General features: G+C 37.9%; 1 protein-coding gene across 2 annotated transcripts in view; it reads right to left on the bottom strand.

Moving 5' to 3' along the window:
- quob (quattro b) overlaps positions 1–13,040 on the bottom strand; it is a 28,389-nt gene extending 15,349 nt beyond the window's left edge. The window contains exons 1-2 of one of the 2 annotated variants that reach the window (XM_077530464.1): positions 11,976–13,040; positions 71–268 (exon numbers count right to left, since the gene is read on the bottom strand). In XM_077530464.1, the coding sequence (XP_077386590.1) occupies positions 71–268; positions 11,976–11,978 (201 nt within the window). In that variant the 5' untranslated portion in view covers positions 11,979–13,040. The remainder of the gene's footprint in view (positions 1–70; positions 269–11,975) is intronic. The other variant, XM_077530463.1, reaches the window with a different exon arrangement.
- Positions 13,041–17,632: the final 4,592 nt, after the last annotated feature.

Genomic DNA, 17,632 nt, shown 5'->3' with positions numbered 1-17,632 from the left:
CACGGAAGCTTAATATCTTTGATCATCTTAAGTGATGGAGACATGCTATATAGAAACAGGCATTACTTACACATGCAGCCTGCTGTACGCTTTCCAGCAGGTGTTTGGAAGGGATGAGGAAATCCAGTAGGCAGTGCAAGGCATCGCCATGGTAACGTTCCTCGATGGTGCGGAAGAGCTGGCTAAGTACGATGGGTGCAGTGGCTTCAAAAGGTGGGTAGAGGGCCGAGAGGGCACTCTGGATGGATGAGTCCAGAGATTCTGGGTTCTGCAAAACCACAATAACAAATCACTGTTCTCAATAATCATTTAAAGAGCGTAAGCAGGTGTTAATGGGGCTTTGGTCCATTTGCTCGGCTTCCATGTAGGTATTGTGGGGTCAGTGAACGTAGTCTGAAAAGTTGTGTACCTCTACATGTGCCCCATGACTGAATTACATTCAGTCCAGGGTGTTGTCCACCTTTCACCTGAAGTTACTGTTATCCTGAACAGGATATGTTTGAGAATTTATAGATAAACACCAAAAAGGAACCCAGAAATAAATATACCATGAAAAACTGGAGCAATCACATCAAACTGACTTTGTTTCAAATCAAAGGAACTGAAAATGAGACTAATCAATAACATTTTGTAACTTTATCTGGACAAGATTAAATCTGAGCATGTTTGCAGCTTGTTTCTGGTCTTATTATGGGGTCTTTAAAAATAGTACCAGAACCAGCTGGACATCTGTGCAAGTTCTGTAGAACACACAGACAGCAGTCATTAAAGCTACACTTTGTAACAATTTGCCCCAAAATATCTTTACAATAGCCTTATTATTTGACCATTTATGACCGAAACATTTTTTAATTAGTCATTTTAATTCACAATGGGTCCTCCTGCAAACCTTTGGCCAATAGTTTTCAGACTGGATTTTATTTTATTTTATTATTTTTATTTTTTTAAATCACTCACACAAGCTTACATCTTGTAAGCCACACACATGGTTTCCCAGGCAGAGAAGTGAACCCATGCCAACCGGCACCGAAGGCAAGTGACAGTTCCACTTCTCCACCTGGAGCCCATTCGGGTTAGAATTTCCCACCCTCCTTCTGCAGCTGTGACGTCATATGCGCATTTTTTTTTACGTGAGGCAAGGAAAATGCGGTTTCAATTACGATTCGAAACTCAATTTTCCAATTTCAGTAGCTTTAATAATAATGCATTTAAAAAATCTATTTAATGTGTAATAGCTTGGATTTAATTAGTAAAGTTTGTAATAATAAATAATAAATAACGTTAGAATTTAAAAATTTACTTACCACAATTCCAGCTAGCAAAGCTTTCAACAGAAGAAGTCTTGAATCAAAATTTGAACCCAAAACCATTATGCACATTCAGAATTCAAACATTTTGTGTTCAGGATCTCTCTTTGACTTGTTAATATACAACACGATGCAAATGCAGTGATTGCCTCCCCCCTCCTCAAATTTGATGACAGGGTTAAAATTCATGACTGTCACGTCTTCAGGATCTAGACAGGTCTTAACTGCTAGCTGCAGCATGTCAGCTATTCATACGATCAGTTCACAGTGCCCTGCTGTGTTAATCTCCTAGCCCCACAAAGAAGCCTGTTTTCAGCCCCTTCGTCATTTAGGCTGACAGCCACACCAGGACCACGGCCTGACCCAGAGTAAACACAGTGCAGCAGCTTCAAAGACCTCACACTGGTTGGGCTGGGACTGATGCTGGTGTGACCATGTTGGACATTCGTGGCACACTGGGAACTGAGGTCATAGCTGTTTTTCATCGAATGGTTCGTATTCGGGTTGGCTTTAATATGCTATGTATTTGTCAAATTAACAACATTTGATCTGTCAGGGTTTAGCGTCTCTTGTAGACCGTGTGTGCTCAGTAGAGAAGAATGTTTCCTTTTTTGTGCGCACATCTGTAACAATAGATTATCTAAAGGAGAACAAAATACCTCCGAGTCTGGCTCTTGAGCAGTAATGCATCACAGCTGTTTAAGACTCCACTATACAGTATGTATGTGAGCCTGATGTCACGGCTATTAAAACAATAGCGCTGCAGAGTGGCTTAAGATATTTCATTTCCCATTGTGGAGATTTCAATTTGGTTTGGCACGTCCTGTCTTACTAGAGTAAATTCATGTTTTGTGTCAATAATCATTCAAACATACTTTAAAGTGCAACACCACTGCAGCATACATGTCATAACGTGTTGAAATTAAAATTCTAGAAAACACTTGTGTTTAGTTGAGCTCTAATATATGGTGATATATATATATATATATATATATATATATATATATATATATATATATATATATATATATATATATATATATATATATATATATATATATATACATACATATATATATACATATATATAATATATAATATACAATATATAAATACAGTACCGAGATGTGGGGAAAAAAAATAATTTGGGTTGGGTTCTTCTTCAAACAAAGGCGCTTAAAACCCGACAGGTTTTAGCCTTACTGGACCTCTGTGGGTGGTTTGGCAAGTGATATTCACATGATTAAGAGAGCATCACTAGAGAGATTTACGGAGCTTCAGATTTTCTACAACCAGGTCACACAGTCCAGGCAGCCATGGGAGTTGCCTTGTTTTGTTTGATATTCTCAATTGAAGAAAGACCAGAACTTAACATTTCCCTACTGACAACTAACGTGTGTGGCACAATAATGACATCTGAAAATTAGAATCATATGATTGCAATGTTAATTTTTAGCCAAATATTTAAATTAATTTATGGAGTTCTGGTATACAGTTGATTAACCTTTATAGTTTTTTTCTTTTTTTCTTCTTCTTAGCATGATCGGTTACACATATACTGACATTGTCAACTCAACTGAAGTTTATTTATTGTAGACCAGGGGTGTCCAAACTACGGCCCGGGGGCCATTTGCGGCCCGCCGTCCATATTTTAGCGGCCCGCGACATATGCTAAAAATGGCATTTGACTCAGTTCAAATAAAATAAAATAAAAACAAAAATGTTTGGAGATGGTCAAAGTAAGAAGGGAAGGGGTTGAAAAACACAGGTGCTATTAAAGGTTATTTTAGTTAACTAAAACTAACGTAAAAACAAAAATTCAAAAAACAATTTCGTTAACGAAATAAGATAAAAACGAAGATGCTTTTTAAAAAAAAGAAAACTAACTGAACCTACATTTTATGTTTCCAAAACTCATTAAAATAAAACAAACTATAATTATAGCAAAAACGTCCTACGTTTTAGTCTTTGGTAATTAATTTAATGCATGAGCCTTTGATGATTTTAAATGAGATTTTTAATAGATTTATTTTGATATAAACCGGAATAAAGACGTCGTGCCCATGGCGTTTTTTAAATATTGCGCAAAATACTACACATTAAAAAAATAAAAATACAAATAAAACTAATACTGAAATTAACTAAACTAAAACTAAGCATTTATTAAAGAACCAAAACTAATTAAAAAAAAACAACTAACAGAACCACTGTGAAAACTAATTAAAACTAACTAAATTTTAAAAAACTCAACAAAAATAAAAACTAAAATGAAAAATTCCAAAACTATAACCCTACTGCCACATTACAAATGAATTGGTTTATATACTGTAGCATTTTTTCTAAATATGCAAAAGCACAAATAAATTATTTGTACAATTTTTAGGACTAAACAGAATTTCTCTTCATAACATTATGAGGCCCTTGCGTCCTTCTGACTTTCTGTACGTGGCCTTCAAATGAAAAAGTTTGGACACCCCTGTTGTAGACTTTACACCGATCTGATCATCTACATTGGAGCGGCCGATATTTTGCTGATTCAATGACGTCATTGATTGGATCTGCAAATTAAAACATTGCAATCACAGTGTTTCCCACATATTTACTGTATTTAGGCTCTACTTGTCAATATGTAGCCATTGTACAGTAAAATGGCTGTCCCGTCACAGCACACTGTTATGCGCTTCATTTGTTGTCTTTACCTGTGCATAGCCTATTAATGCCTGCATGTAAAATGCTGTTTTAGATTAATACAGTATTTATAAATCTGACTACACATCTTCTTATCAACCTACACAGTATCCAACCGACCTGCGTCGTGAGCTATTTCGACATACTGCTCATTGATTCATTGCTGATCATAAGCAACTGTATACAACCTAGTGGAATGTACATACTGTTAAAGCTTCCAATTCATTTTTAAATCACATCGTCTTCTACATACCAAGTAAGTCCAGCATCAAACAATACACAAAGTAATCTAAATAGACAAGAGAAAAACTTACGACATTACTGTGAGGCATTTACTTTCTTTTGGTTGAGAACCAAAACGTTAGCTGCCACTTCTCACAGTTTCACTCCCACAAACAGCCAGTGTGCAGCGTTCCACTGGACTTCTCGCCCAGCCTTTATCTTGTTTGCAAGGATTGGCGAGCTGATGGCCACATTCCGCAGCCGCCTCCTTTCGGCCCACTATTGCCCATGCTGCATGTGATTTAGCTTGAAAAAAGGATTGGGTCTCCAGCAAAGATCATTGTGTATCCTGATTTAACATGCTGCTGTGGACAATAATTTGCAATAAAGGTTCCTGCTCTCTTTGTCTTGTCTGCCATTTAAGGCCCCCCTCGGGCTATTGCAGCCTTTGTTTCTCCATATTGCCTCTGGCTTTGGGTCAAACAAGCAGATTTGAGCCTCAGTATAAACAAGGAGTCAAGATCTCTATTGCAGTCGGCCGCTCTCTTCCATTAGCCATAAAGAAGGCAAAAGGTTTGAGAATGTAAACTGGCCATGCTGTGATTGCAGAGATTAACTAAATGGACACAAGCGTTTGTGACTCACAACACGTTTTCAGATGTCATCACATCCCCCCACAAAAAAATCTGGGAAGAAAGTGACCTTCAGGCTAGTGTTAGTTCACAACACAAACACTGAATTGTGGTGTATCCTGCATGTATGGACAAGCCAATACATCCAAGGGCCATATATGAAAACACCAGCAACTCAGCCATGACGACAGACACTGACAGTATGACAACAAAGTGCTGACGGGATATGACGCCCGGGCATGTTTGCTAAACAGACAGGCACTCAGTGATGTCAAAAAGGAGAAGTCAAGCAAATTGAAAGTGGACTTTTATTCCACATTCAGGTGCAGTTACACGACAACTTAAACTGCAAAGTGTATTGTTTATATAACTTCCTCTATTGTTCCTCACGTAGACCTGCAAAAACACTTCAATATGCATGCAGGGCCAGAGTTAGCTCTTTTTTTTTTTTTTTTTTTTTAGTGTGTTCTGTTACACATCAAGGCAGGGATGTAAGAAAAATAAATATCTGTATGGAATTTGATATCCACAGATTAGAATCAGGCCTCTTCCAAATGTGGGTGAAAAAGACTGTAGATTGTATTCCCAACATTAAAGCATCCATTTATCTTTTTCTCCATGATGAAGAGAGGTCAAATGGTGCATCTGTTAATGATATTGATAACTGAGTCAGTGCTGCTGTTGTTGCAATTACAACATGACAAAGTGTCTCAAGATGTGCCTGTGGTTTGATTTAGGGGCACGGCTACAATGTTTCAAATGCTTTTGTTTGTTAGTGTTTTGAAATTTTCGGCGAAAATGAAGTGAAATGATTAACTCTTGCTCAAAAGATGTACGCACACTGAATTCTGTTAAATAGAACAATGGTAATCTTGTACAATAAATCATGTCCTTCTAGCCCACCCCAAACATGTAACTAGGACCTCCATGTTACTCTTCCTCCTCCACTCTTTCCTCCTCCCAATGGAAGGGAGTCACAGTTGTCTTTGTGTGCGATCCATTCTTGTTAACATCAGCAGACAGACACTCCATTCACAGATGACATCTTAAGTCCCTTTTTCCCGATAAAAAGCCCATCCAAGACTAAGGGCCTACATTGCTTTTGTTCCCGGAGATGCCAAAAATTAAGCAAATTCCTTTCTTTGATAAGGTATGCTTAGGGTTGTTATTATTATTATTAAGGGAGCTGCGATATATATACTTGGCTCAATTTTCATTTAACTTTTTATGACATATTTAACTTTTTATGACATACTGATTACCCTGGGTTTTCACTGAACTTTTTGTTTGAATAATGTTTTGCTAGAACAAAGAAGTCCATTGCCTAAGATTAAAACAAACAAACAAGCAAACAAATACATACATAAATAAATAAACCTTTTGCAAAAGCAAAGGTGTGCATAAAAGGCACTTATTACAAGCCAGTGTATCATGAAGCTTATTATAATTAGTTTTACATACTTTTAAAAGTTACTTTCCGAGGATCAAAATGTGGAACATGAACAAAAGAAGCCCACGAAAGCTGAACAAAATCCATTAAGATTTGATGCAGTCAATGTCAAATTTTGCATGTTTGTTTTAAAGCAGCGTGTTGACGTCTGACATATTTCTGTACATAGGAAACTGTGATATACATCAAAAAATAAATAAATAAATCAAACACGATTGTGCATTTGTTTAACATCTTGAATTCAAATACAAATATCGCGAATGCTGCTCAGTTCTGCAGCAGTGTTTTTATATACATAATCAAACAATAGCATAACACAACATACAGTACTGTACTGAAAGAAATAGGAGGAATAATCCATTCGTAAAACATCTCATGTATTGCTCCAAAACTGCACTACACTGTTTGGACAAAAGTAAGGGCCACTTCATCTCTGCAGCTACAGGAAGTGAAAACGAAGAAAATATTCAAAGTTATCAAATGTTGAAAGAAGAAATAGTTTGAGGGGCAGGAACTCGTCTATTCACTTGCTCAACTATTTTCAGACGAATCAGAAACAAAAGATGACAAAATTGTTTAAGTGGGCCAATGTACTGTCATTCTGTTTGATTTCTAGCCATATTTAAACATTGGGGGACGAACTCCAGTTGCAACACATATCTTCTCTTCACTCAGCAATGGTTCTGTTTTGAAAACATTGTAAGGCACTTGACCCACTTTTGTGAAACAGAGACAATAAACAAAGTCAAACGATTGCCCACAGCTCTGAAATATGTTTGCCTTTCTGATTGAAAGAACTGAAGGAAAATCGACTCATTCGCTTGGTATAAGGTACATTTGTCAGTGAGTTCGAGCAGATGGTTTTCATGGATTTGTCAGTAGGAATTTGGCAAAAATCAAAATGGCCAGGAAGTATGATTTTGCTTCCAGAGGGAACTGAGATTATTTAAAGTGAAGAAGTGATGACGAGTTCTTGGCAAGAAAGCGAGCTACTGGTGGCCTTCACTTGGACACTCGCAGAAATGAACACTGACAAAAAAAGGCTTCGGACTGCAATACAAACTGTGTTAGTAGTAATTTATTCATTTTTAAAATTTATTTGGACCCTCGCCGATTTTTGATTCTTACAGTGCATTTTTATTTGTTGATTGGCCAAACAAAGAGAAAAGAACAAGAAGTATTAGACATACTTTACAGCAATGGTCTCAAACTCGTGGCGCGGGGGGCATTTTTGGCCCACAGGATGCTATTTTTAGGCCCATGACTTAACATTAAATTTAGTTATTTTATTTATATTTTTAATTACATGTTGGTTCATGGCAACATTCGGCAAAACATAATTCTAAAGTGATACCAAGTGGAAGGAAAGTTCCAGTCGTATCTTTGTCAAAGCCTGCCGTGAAGAGAAAGGTGCGCGATGAGAACATCCATCCATCCATCCATCCATCCATCCATCCATCCATCCATCCATCCATCCATCCATCCATCCATCCATTTTCTGAAGCGCTTACTCCTACAAGGGGGATGCTGGAGCCTATCCCAGCTGGCTATGGGCATCAGGCGGGGTACACGCTGAACTGGTTGCCAGCCAATCGCAGGCCAATTTCATGTAAAACAGGAAATTTTGTTTTGTTTTGTTTTTTATTTTATTTTTTCTTTGTTAGTTGAGAAAGCTGTATTGAGGAGTATATGCAAGGCACCGGGGAGATGAGAGGGAAAGGACCAGGTCACCAATGTTCACAGTCTGTGTTAATGTTCTGAACTGTTACCAATAAAGGTTGAGAACATTTAGAATGCTCAAACCCCCCTTTTTTGCAGAATACTTGGTGTGACCCTGCTGTACACATTAATGAACACTATTCACTATTTTTCTTCACATTTTAAGCATTCTTATCCCTGAAGTTATCAAACATTTTGAAAGAAATTCTCTATTTGACAGACTTTTTATGATTCTGACAAATTTAAGCATAATTTTCTTTTTTGTCCAGATGTTGATAATGAGTGTACAGTAGTGGATGTTGTCTCTTAAAACATGATGTGAATTGTCTTTTGTAAATTTCTTGTGTCTTTTGTATTTCCGACTAAATAATACAATTATTATAGCATTTAGCTAGCTATCTGTAACTTCACTGTACCACGTGTCCTGTTTGACGCGGAGTGCTGGAGCATATAGAATGCATCTTGGATTGGTTGCCAGGCAATCACAGGCACATACTGTAAATGTGTACGATACTGTAACCATGTCATGTTTATACCCCAGTAAATGCTTCCTCTGTCATTTAATATTGCCACTCACGACTTCTACTACAAACTAGACACTCTGGATCAAATGTGAAAAGAAAATGCATGAACCCATCTGTCACGTTTTCATGATTTACATTTGCTTTGCATACTTTTTTTATCACTCCAAACATCTTTGCATCAGCTTTACATCCATTTTGAATACTATGACCGATGTTTACATTGGAAATCAAATGCCTGTGTTTGCTGTTAAATCTTAAATGCGGGTTGGTCAACATATCAGCATAAATAAACAGCAGCTGTTACAAGCTGTCCTGGCTGGTAAAACCGGTGCCACAGTAAATGTAAAGGAAGGGCAAAGTGCAGCGACAGCAACAATTCACTACCAAATCACCACTTTATTAAACAATCTCTCTAAAGCTATAATTTATCCAACATCCTTGGACATATGTTACAGGTCTACACGCTTGCCATATTAGGAAAGCTAAATATAGCTTAGCTGTAGATGGATATGCCAACATTCATATTAATTTCTACAAAAAGGTGACTATCTGTTGTACAGTATATGGTATAATATGCAGTATAATGCAAGTTTATGATTATCTGTCTTTATTTTACTTGTATTTTGTACATTTAGTATAACCAACATGATGTGGCATGATCCCTCAATAGTCAAACAAAAGTTGGGAGATAAAACCCTCATTATGTGGGACGTCAAAAGATATTCAGATCCAGTGTTGCCGGTAAGTTACTCAAAAAAGTTGCTTTCTAAAGTAACTAATAGTCTAACGCGTTACTTTATTCTACAAAGTAGTCTGATTAAAGTTACTGTCCAGAGAATCAATGCGTTACTCCACATTTTCATGAAGAAGGCAAACTATCTCACTGTTGTAACCGTCACAAACAACTACTGCTAACTAGGAAGATGAGGCAGAAGTCATTGATCACCACACTGAATTCAGCCATGGTCTGGTCATGAATGGTTTGCACATTCAAAACAAAAGTGATGATACTTTTACTACTAGTTTTATTAGCCAACAGGCACACAACACAACAAAAAAAGTGTGCATTATGGACCATAAAAGTGGTAAAAAAAAATAATTTATTTCCATCCTCAACTGGTCCGTGAAGCATTATGGGATGAGGTCGTCTCCGGCCTCTCGCAAGGGGGAGTGACGTCAGACAAGTTACGTTTTCAGTAGGGGTGGAACAAAAAAACGATTCGACCGAACCATCGTTCGTCAAGGGGAGCTAAACGACCGTATCGGTTGCGAGTGAGGCTTTATGGTTTTCATAACAATAGCAAGAGTTCTGCGCCGTGCTCTACTTGTTTTGTTTACATTTCAGTAGCATCACCATTCAAGCTACTTCCGTGTTTCCGTGCTCGCGACACGGCGCGCACGCAACGAGTGACAACATACAAATGGAGACAGTTAGCAGAAGCCGGTGCCGTACATCTCGGTATTTCCCATGGCTATCGAGTCCTCTCGGTGCACTTGTATGTCCCGGGCCGGCGTTGGTACTGCGCGCGAGCCAAAAAGAATAACTCCCGTGACGATCCAATGCATGGATTCAAACGACACAGGTATGTCCCACAGCCAACACACCAGCTATAAAAGCACACTGCAAGTATCTCATTTCTCAGTTTGTGGCTCCCTGTCAATGTCTACAACTAGCATGAGCAGCAGATAGGAGAACTGAGACGTGCCCGCGATTACGACAGCCCAAAAAACAAAATATAAACAGTAGTGATTCTGTGGTCATCATCGTGTCTCAGATTAAAAAAACAAAAAAAGATGTCATACATTAACCAAAAATGAAAGTGATGACAAAAGAAAAAACAATTGTTAAATACAAAAATTGTTGATTAAAAAGGGAAATGAACTTTTGGAAATATTTTTGCATATATTAAGTGGTTAAAATGTGTTTGATAGATTTATTGTTCCATAAGGTGGCTTCATATTTCTTTTGGCTGGACGGTAGGTTTATTTCATGTCTTAAATTTATGTTTCTGAAATACTTCACAATGTGCAAATATTCTGTTTAATTGTGTTGGTGTCTGTCTAAAGGTTAAATATTTATATTTAACATTAAATTATCAACCTTTTGTTTTCCTGATCCTTATTTTGAAGAGAAAAAACAAACAAACCAAAAAACAATTATAACTGTCAATAACTACTAATAAATATTTAAACTGATACATGTGTACACACTGGAATAGCGGAACAAACAAACAGAGGAATTTAGGGGATTTTCATTTTCAACCTGGATAGATTTTTATTTTTTGTTTTATAAAAAGTATTTACGTTACAAGAAGTCAAGAGAGACTGCCTATTTTGTTTTTCATAAAAAAAACCTTTATTTTCATGTTAAAAATGCACTTTCAATAAAGTATTTGGAACTCCGTTTCTACTGCATTATTTTTATGTTGAGATGGTGTTATCGGCAGCTGCTGAAAGTAACTAAAAAAGTAACTTTTAATCTAACTTAGTTACTTTTAAAATCAAGTAATCAGTAACGCAATTTAGTTACTTTTAAAACCAAGTAATCAGTAAAGTAACTAAGTTACTTTTTCAAGGTAACTGTGGCAACACTGTTCAGATCACTGACTTTCAAAAGATCAACTCCATATATTTTGCTTTTGTGATGAATAATCAAAGGAATGGTATAATATGGCCCAATACACTGCAATCAATAAATTGCAGGCCTCTGCTAATCCCAGTAATACATTTAAAAGCAGCATTGTGATTGGTGTGTTCAAAGAGTGACTTTTTACTTTGTTTTACTCTAATAGAACAACTTGGAGGTCAAACCTGCGATTATGTTCAAGTTTGGAGGTTCCACTGTATACTGCAAGCAATCGCTAAGATTGTGAAGGTCGACAAACAACTTTTATTTTACTTTGCATGTTTTCACAAGAGTTGTTTGGTCCTCTGTGGCCTGAACTGTTGAACTGCAGAGCTGCAGAAGCATTTATACACCCAAAACTCCCTCCACTCACTGAAGAATTTGGCCCGTCTGCATGAACTGAAGTCTTTTAAAATGTGAAGGACTTGAGGAAGCTTAACAACAGAGCCTGTGCGGTATCTCTTTGTCAGTGTTCTCACACTCCAGCAGTTTGAGAAGCTGCGGGCTGCTGATGGGAACCAGTCCCACCAACTGTGTTCAGAACAACAAAAACTTTTATAGTCTTTCAAGTGACATCCACTTTTGTGAAACACTGTACCCTTGGGTGGGCTTCATTTGTGTTTTTTTGTCTTGAAATAGACACAAAAAAGCGGAATCTGACTTGCGTTGCAAACACACTTGACAAAGACAAAGAGGCAAACATGCCCAAGCTCGACACTCATGCTCTCTCCCACTAGGTCAGTGGAGCACTGGAGTTCTTAAAGCAGACCGCAACAATGACACACAAAGACAAATGCGTGCGTTTACCATCTTCACAGAAGTTTCTTCTCTACCAGGCAGCAACTTTGATCATAATCCTCTGCTGAGACGCTCCCCGGGATCTGCGCTGAGAGACTTGCCATGTTTAGCGCACCGGGCGCAGCCTGTCATCGGTTAAAGTATGTCCACATGACAGTCCTGATGGAAAACGGACGAAAGACACTTTGTTTCCTCATAAGAGTTTTGTATACAAGCAGTGAGAGGAAGAAAAACAAGTTGTCAAGCAAGTCTTGTGTCTTGTTCACGGCTCTCTGGCTTCTTTTGAGTGTTTCGAGCAAGCTGAGGGTGAACTGGGGAGAGAGACCGAGCAAGCGAGAGAGAGATTGTTAGAGAGGGGGAGGAGAGAAGCTTTCCCTTTTGGAGGAAATCCCCCTCGAGGCCTTTCAGTTTCTTCTTTCTCTCTCACACACACACACACAACATTCACAAACTTCATGCCGGCTTTATCACACACCCAAACACACCCTCAGACATAATATCACCCAAGAGAAACAACCCACTCTGCACAAACACTGATGGCATGTGTGGCTATATGCAAAGAATGGATTTGTCATGCGTTGAACCACACGTCCGGACTCCGCGCAGATGTCTTCACATTTCGTTATGAGAGAGCAAGCAAAACCCTTCCATGTGCCCCCTTTCGTTCTATTTTAATCGGCCAGAGCTTTCTGCTTCAGGCTTTCTCATTTCCTTCCTTGGGTGATTGTCTTCAGGCGCACAGTCCAGCCTTTGACTCCAATCAGGGGAGAGACCAGAGGGGCTTCCTCTCCTCGGGCAGCAGGCTAACCGCCTTCACATTTGACCTGAGGAATGTACCCTCCAGACGTCTTCCTTTTTAACATCTGGACTTGAGAGAAGGCGCAGTGTTTGAAAGCGACGTCAGCCCGCATCACGTTCTCCAAAGGGAAGATTGACAGGCCTTCGCTTGTTTCTCTCGGCCGACTGCCAGAAAACGAGCGCAAGTGGGGTCGTTTATACTAACCGTGAACTGTTGGTTCTTTCCAGTTCTTGAACGTTCCATGAATAGTTTTGTTATGAAGGGATGGGTGCGTTGTATTTCCTTTAATCCAGCAGGTACTCAGCGGGTGAAGCTGGAGATCAAGCCTCACTTCTGAACTTCTGGTTCTCACGAGGTCTTGGGAATTTCTCACAGATGGAAAGACATGCCAATATACTTTGTTCCCCATACCACAAAATCCTCTGGGAATAAACCCATGTCTCCTGTTTCTTTAATCTTGATATACCGTAGACAGATAGCTGCATTACAAATGTCTACTTGTATTATATGATAGTACTAATATGATGTCACTGCTGTTGTGGGAACGATCCAAATGGGTTAGCCAGCTTGCGTGAAATCCACGATAAGGCGACTGGTGCTGACTGGGGCTGAGGAAGAAATATAAACACAATTCTCAATAAAACACCATCTTGTTCAGGTAAAATAAATGATTCTTTCATCACCATGCTGCAGCCATGTTGTATGTGTCATTGCCTTTCAACCATATGTATGCCAAAGCATAGCAAAATGGAAGACAGTATCTTCATCACTTTTGTAACTTGTGTCACCATGCCACAATGATTTAATAACAAAAGGAGCAATAATTTAATACACGACTAGAAACAACATCATAACACACAGTCACAGGTAGGGATGTAACGATAAGGGCAATATCGTGATATTGTTATATTAAAACTGCCACAATATCGTCGTCATCATGTTCACAATACTTAAAAGCAACACATCTGTTAAAAAGTGAGGTTTATTTCCATTTATGCAGTTGTAGCACCCTCTGTCGGCTAGTTTTTTTTTTTTAGTGCAATTTAATTTTAATTAGGAATAATTTGGCACTTCTATGTTTAAAATCTATACTAATTGTCAAGATGAAGGGGAACATAATATGCTTGTGAAGCAAGTCAATATGTGGAGGAGCTCAAGGTGTGCGTGCATTAACAAGTAAGCGCCTCAATATTGTTATTAGAGATTGCAGGTGGTTTATATGTATAGCTTTTTTTTGGTATGAGCTCTCTTTTTTTTTTTTTTTTTTTACAATATTGTGACCTTTTTTATATATCGCCAACCTCCCCACAATATGGTGATAATTATCGTATCGTGAGCTTCATATCGTGATAATATCGTATTGTGATGGTTGGATATTGTTACATCCCTAGTCACAGGTATCACTGGTAATGGCAACAAAGCATGCTGGGAAAGCTTTTATGTAATTGTGAAGTTAGCATCAGTCCGCTAAGTAGTGCACTGGAACTGGTGTGAATACGTTTCAAATAAGAGAGCTAAGAGGAAGAGTTGTGTTAGATACCTAAATGTTACTGACTTAATAGAATTGATGAATTTGCCTTGTTATTGGTTGTCGTTTGTCCATTTTAACTGTTTATATTCTCATACTTCAAACACTGGTTATGATCTTTAAAGCACAACAATCATTGGAGGAAATTAACCGATTTCAGAGTGAAGTATGGAAGTTTATTGCAATCACTTGGTGGCAGGGGCGGGGGAGACATCTTTTTCTTTCTATTTGGAGGTGGCTTTGTTTTTTTTTTGTTTTTTTTGTTTGTTTTTTTGTTTTTTTCTGGTTTAGAGAATATTTTTGTCCCTGTTTTTTTTTTTTTTTTTTTTTAAGTTGTTTTTATTTATTCTGAGTGTTTTTTTTCTGAATTATTTTTTATCCTGATTTGTGGAATATATTTTTAATGACAGAAAAACAAACAAACAAACAAATAAATAAAAAAATAAATATCTAAATAAATAAATCCTGAAAAAACAAAACTTCTTTTTTTTTTTCTTTTTTTTTTTTCTGAGAATAAAGTCCTGTGTTGAGGACTATCCATGACCTTATCAAGATACACTTCAATATACCTGTATGTTGTTCAAACAATAAACCCTTGCTTGGGCACGTCAGCACCAATGTTAGAATAATCATTAATGCAACTATGAAAGTTTCGTTCTGTTTCTGTCTGATATCAACCATTTTGGTGATTTTGGTTTCTTGAAAAAGATATTTCATTTTGTGGGCGAGGCAGGGAAAGCCCCGAAATGGATGCCAGCTGATCGCATGGCACATACAGACAAACAAGCATTCACGCTCACGTTCACACCTAAGGGCAATCCTTAGAGTCTTCAATTAAGCTAACATGCTTGTTTTGGGAATGTGGGAAGAAACTGGTGAAGCTAAAGCAAAGCTTGGAAGAGAATATGCTAAAGCTACACAGGAAGTATGAACCTACAAACTATGACCTACAAGGCGCTTGTGCTGCATCATTTTTCTTTCTTTTTAACTCATTCACTCCCAGCCATTTTATTTATTTTTTTACTTTGATTTTCACTGATTTTGCAAGGCCCACAGAATATTGTGTTCTATTGCTATAAAAACATGGAACCTACCAAAAGAAAGATTACTGTCTCTTCTTTCATCAGGAAAAAAAAATATTTCGATCTGTTTCCGTTTTGCAGCAATTAGCATTAGAATATAGCAAAGTTTCATCATTATTTAAAAATCTGTTTAGAAATGTGGGGAAAACAGCTTTTTTTTAACATGGCAATGGTTGATTTCTTATACGGCTGGGCGTTTTTTTTTTTTGTTTTTTTTGTAATAACTACCATTGCTTTAAGCGACCTCTTCAAGTCAGAAGCTGCATCCAAGCCTACTGTATGCGCTAGCATAAAAAACAAACAAACAAAAAGAAACGTATAAATATGTTTTGGGGAGTGAAGGACAAAGTATTAAGAACGTATTTATACGTTTTTGGGTTTGAATAAGTTAATATTAAGAAAAAAAACATTTGCATATTTTACATATGATTTTTTTCCCGATTATATTGATGAATTTTTCTTGTAATTGTGTTTGTTTTTTTTCTGTTCAGTTCACCTGTGGTAGCCCAACAGTGGGAACTTTCCTTCAGATTTAATTCATTTGTATTTCCTCTCATTTGTTTCAGTCAGTTGTGTTGAGCTTTTGTTCAATTGTTTAAGATTGCGCGCTGACAGACACATTTCTTTTGTTTTTGACTTAGTGCTTCCTTCTGTTGTTTCCACAGCAGCGCTGACTTCAGCCTTTCTTTTTGTAATTCTTGTTGTCTCTTGTTTTGAGCTCAGTGGTGGGATTGTCAATATTTGCCTCTGCCAAAATGTTTTCAAATTATTGGCGTATATTGTTTCTTGGTTGGTGAACGGTTAGTTGACCAAAAAAAAAACTTTTATTTATTCACAAAACTTATGCTGTAAAAGTCTCCATGTTCTAATTGTATATGTGCACTATGCAATGCCATGGTCATCACAACAAGTTTTTTATTTAAGGTTTCTGTATGAGACAGACCATGCATAAATTCAAAACGCATCGTCGTGAACATGTTGGAAACTCTTTGTGAGATATGAGTCAGGCTTAAATACTGATTCAACAGAGAAATGTAATCTTCTTGCTGTTTATTTAGTTTATAGTTTCACTCATTGTCAAGGTCCAGAGCCATCTAGTCCGCTTGTCCACAATTGTGACAGCAAACTTTGTGATGGGAAGGATGAAAGTGGTCCACAGCGGGCCGTCCCCTTGTTTTGATCCCACTTTCATGGAAACCAGATGGGCTGTCCATCTAAACCAACAAAGAGATGGTGGAGGAGGTGGCAGGGGAGCTGCTCTCTGTCTTGTGACTCAGTGATTGTGGAGATTTGATACGGCGCATACGAAAAAATGCAGACATAAACACACGTATGTACACGCACGCACATAGCGGAGCAGAGTAAACCAGACTGGGGAATGTACACACAGATAGGGAGCGAGACTTCCAGACGGGAGAGCCAAAGCCAGGAAGTTTGAAGAACACACCCAAGTGGGTTCATTAGGCAGCCGTATAAACATGCGCCGCAGTTTCTTCAATAATGCTCAGGCATAAACACGTAGTGTACAACGCACAATGGCCAACAGGCACTCAGCAGCAGACATCCTCCACCCCCCCCTCGACTCCATCTCCGTCCAAGTGGGAGCAAACAGGACCCCTTCGGTGATTTTACACGTAACCTCTCGTGCACACTGCTGAGTCTATAAACCATGAGTCACAGTGAACACGCACACCAATCTCATTGTGAAAGTATGGGAAAACAGAAAGTTTTGTCTGCATGTGGCACCCTAAGTCCTGGACTCACAGGCCTATATTACATGTATTAGAAGTTGTTTTTATTAACACACAGGATCGGGGTGAGCGTTCTCATCAGTGATTAATGCCGCTTTCCTTTCTTCTGTAACATCTGAGTGACATTATTATAAAGTGCAGTGTCTCAGTTATGATTGACTACACACACATCAGCCAATAATCTTTCAAAACCCAAATATTGGCAATATTTGGGGTTTTAAATGTCATCTAAGCAAGTGCTGTCAAGGTTAATGTGTTAGCTCATTAATTAATCACAAAAAATTATCGCATTAATCATGTATTAACGCAGATTAATCACATTATTAATTTTGACCGGCGATGATATTTTAGCTTGACAGCGGATGGTTACGTTAAAGGTAGCAATGGTTGTTTGAGCAATAAACATAACTACGTGCACTAGAGGAAAGTGTTTACCGTTTAATAAATGTTTGCATATGACATTCAGAATATTTGTTCTAGTCAAAATATTGAGGTAATATTTTTTT

Source organism: Festucalex cinctus, chromosome 8, assembly GCF_051991245.1.
Source record: "Festucalex cinctus isolate MCC-2025b chromosome 8, RoL_Fcin_1.0, whole genome shotgun sequence".
Classification (NCBI taxonomy): Eukaryota; Metazoa; Chordata; class Actinopteri; order Syngnathiformes; family Syngnathidae; genus Festucalex; species Festucalex cinctus.
Note: the sequence above shows the minus strand (reverse complement) of the source record. Positions and strands in the feature narration are given on the sequence as shown.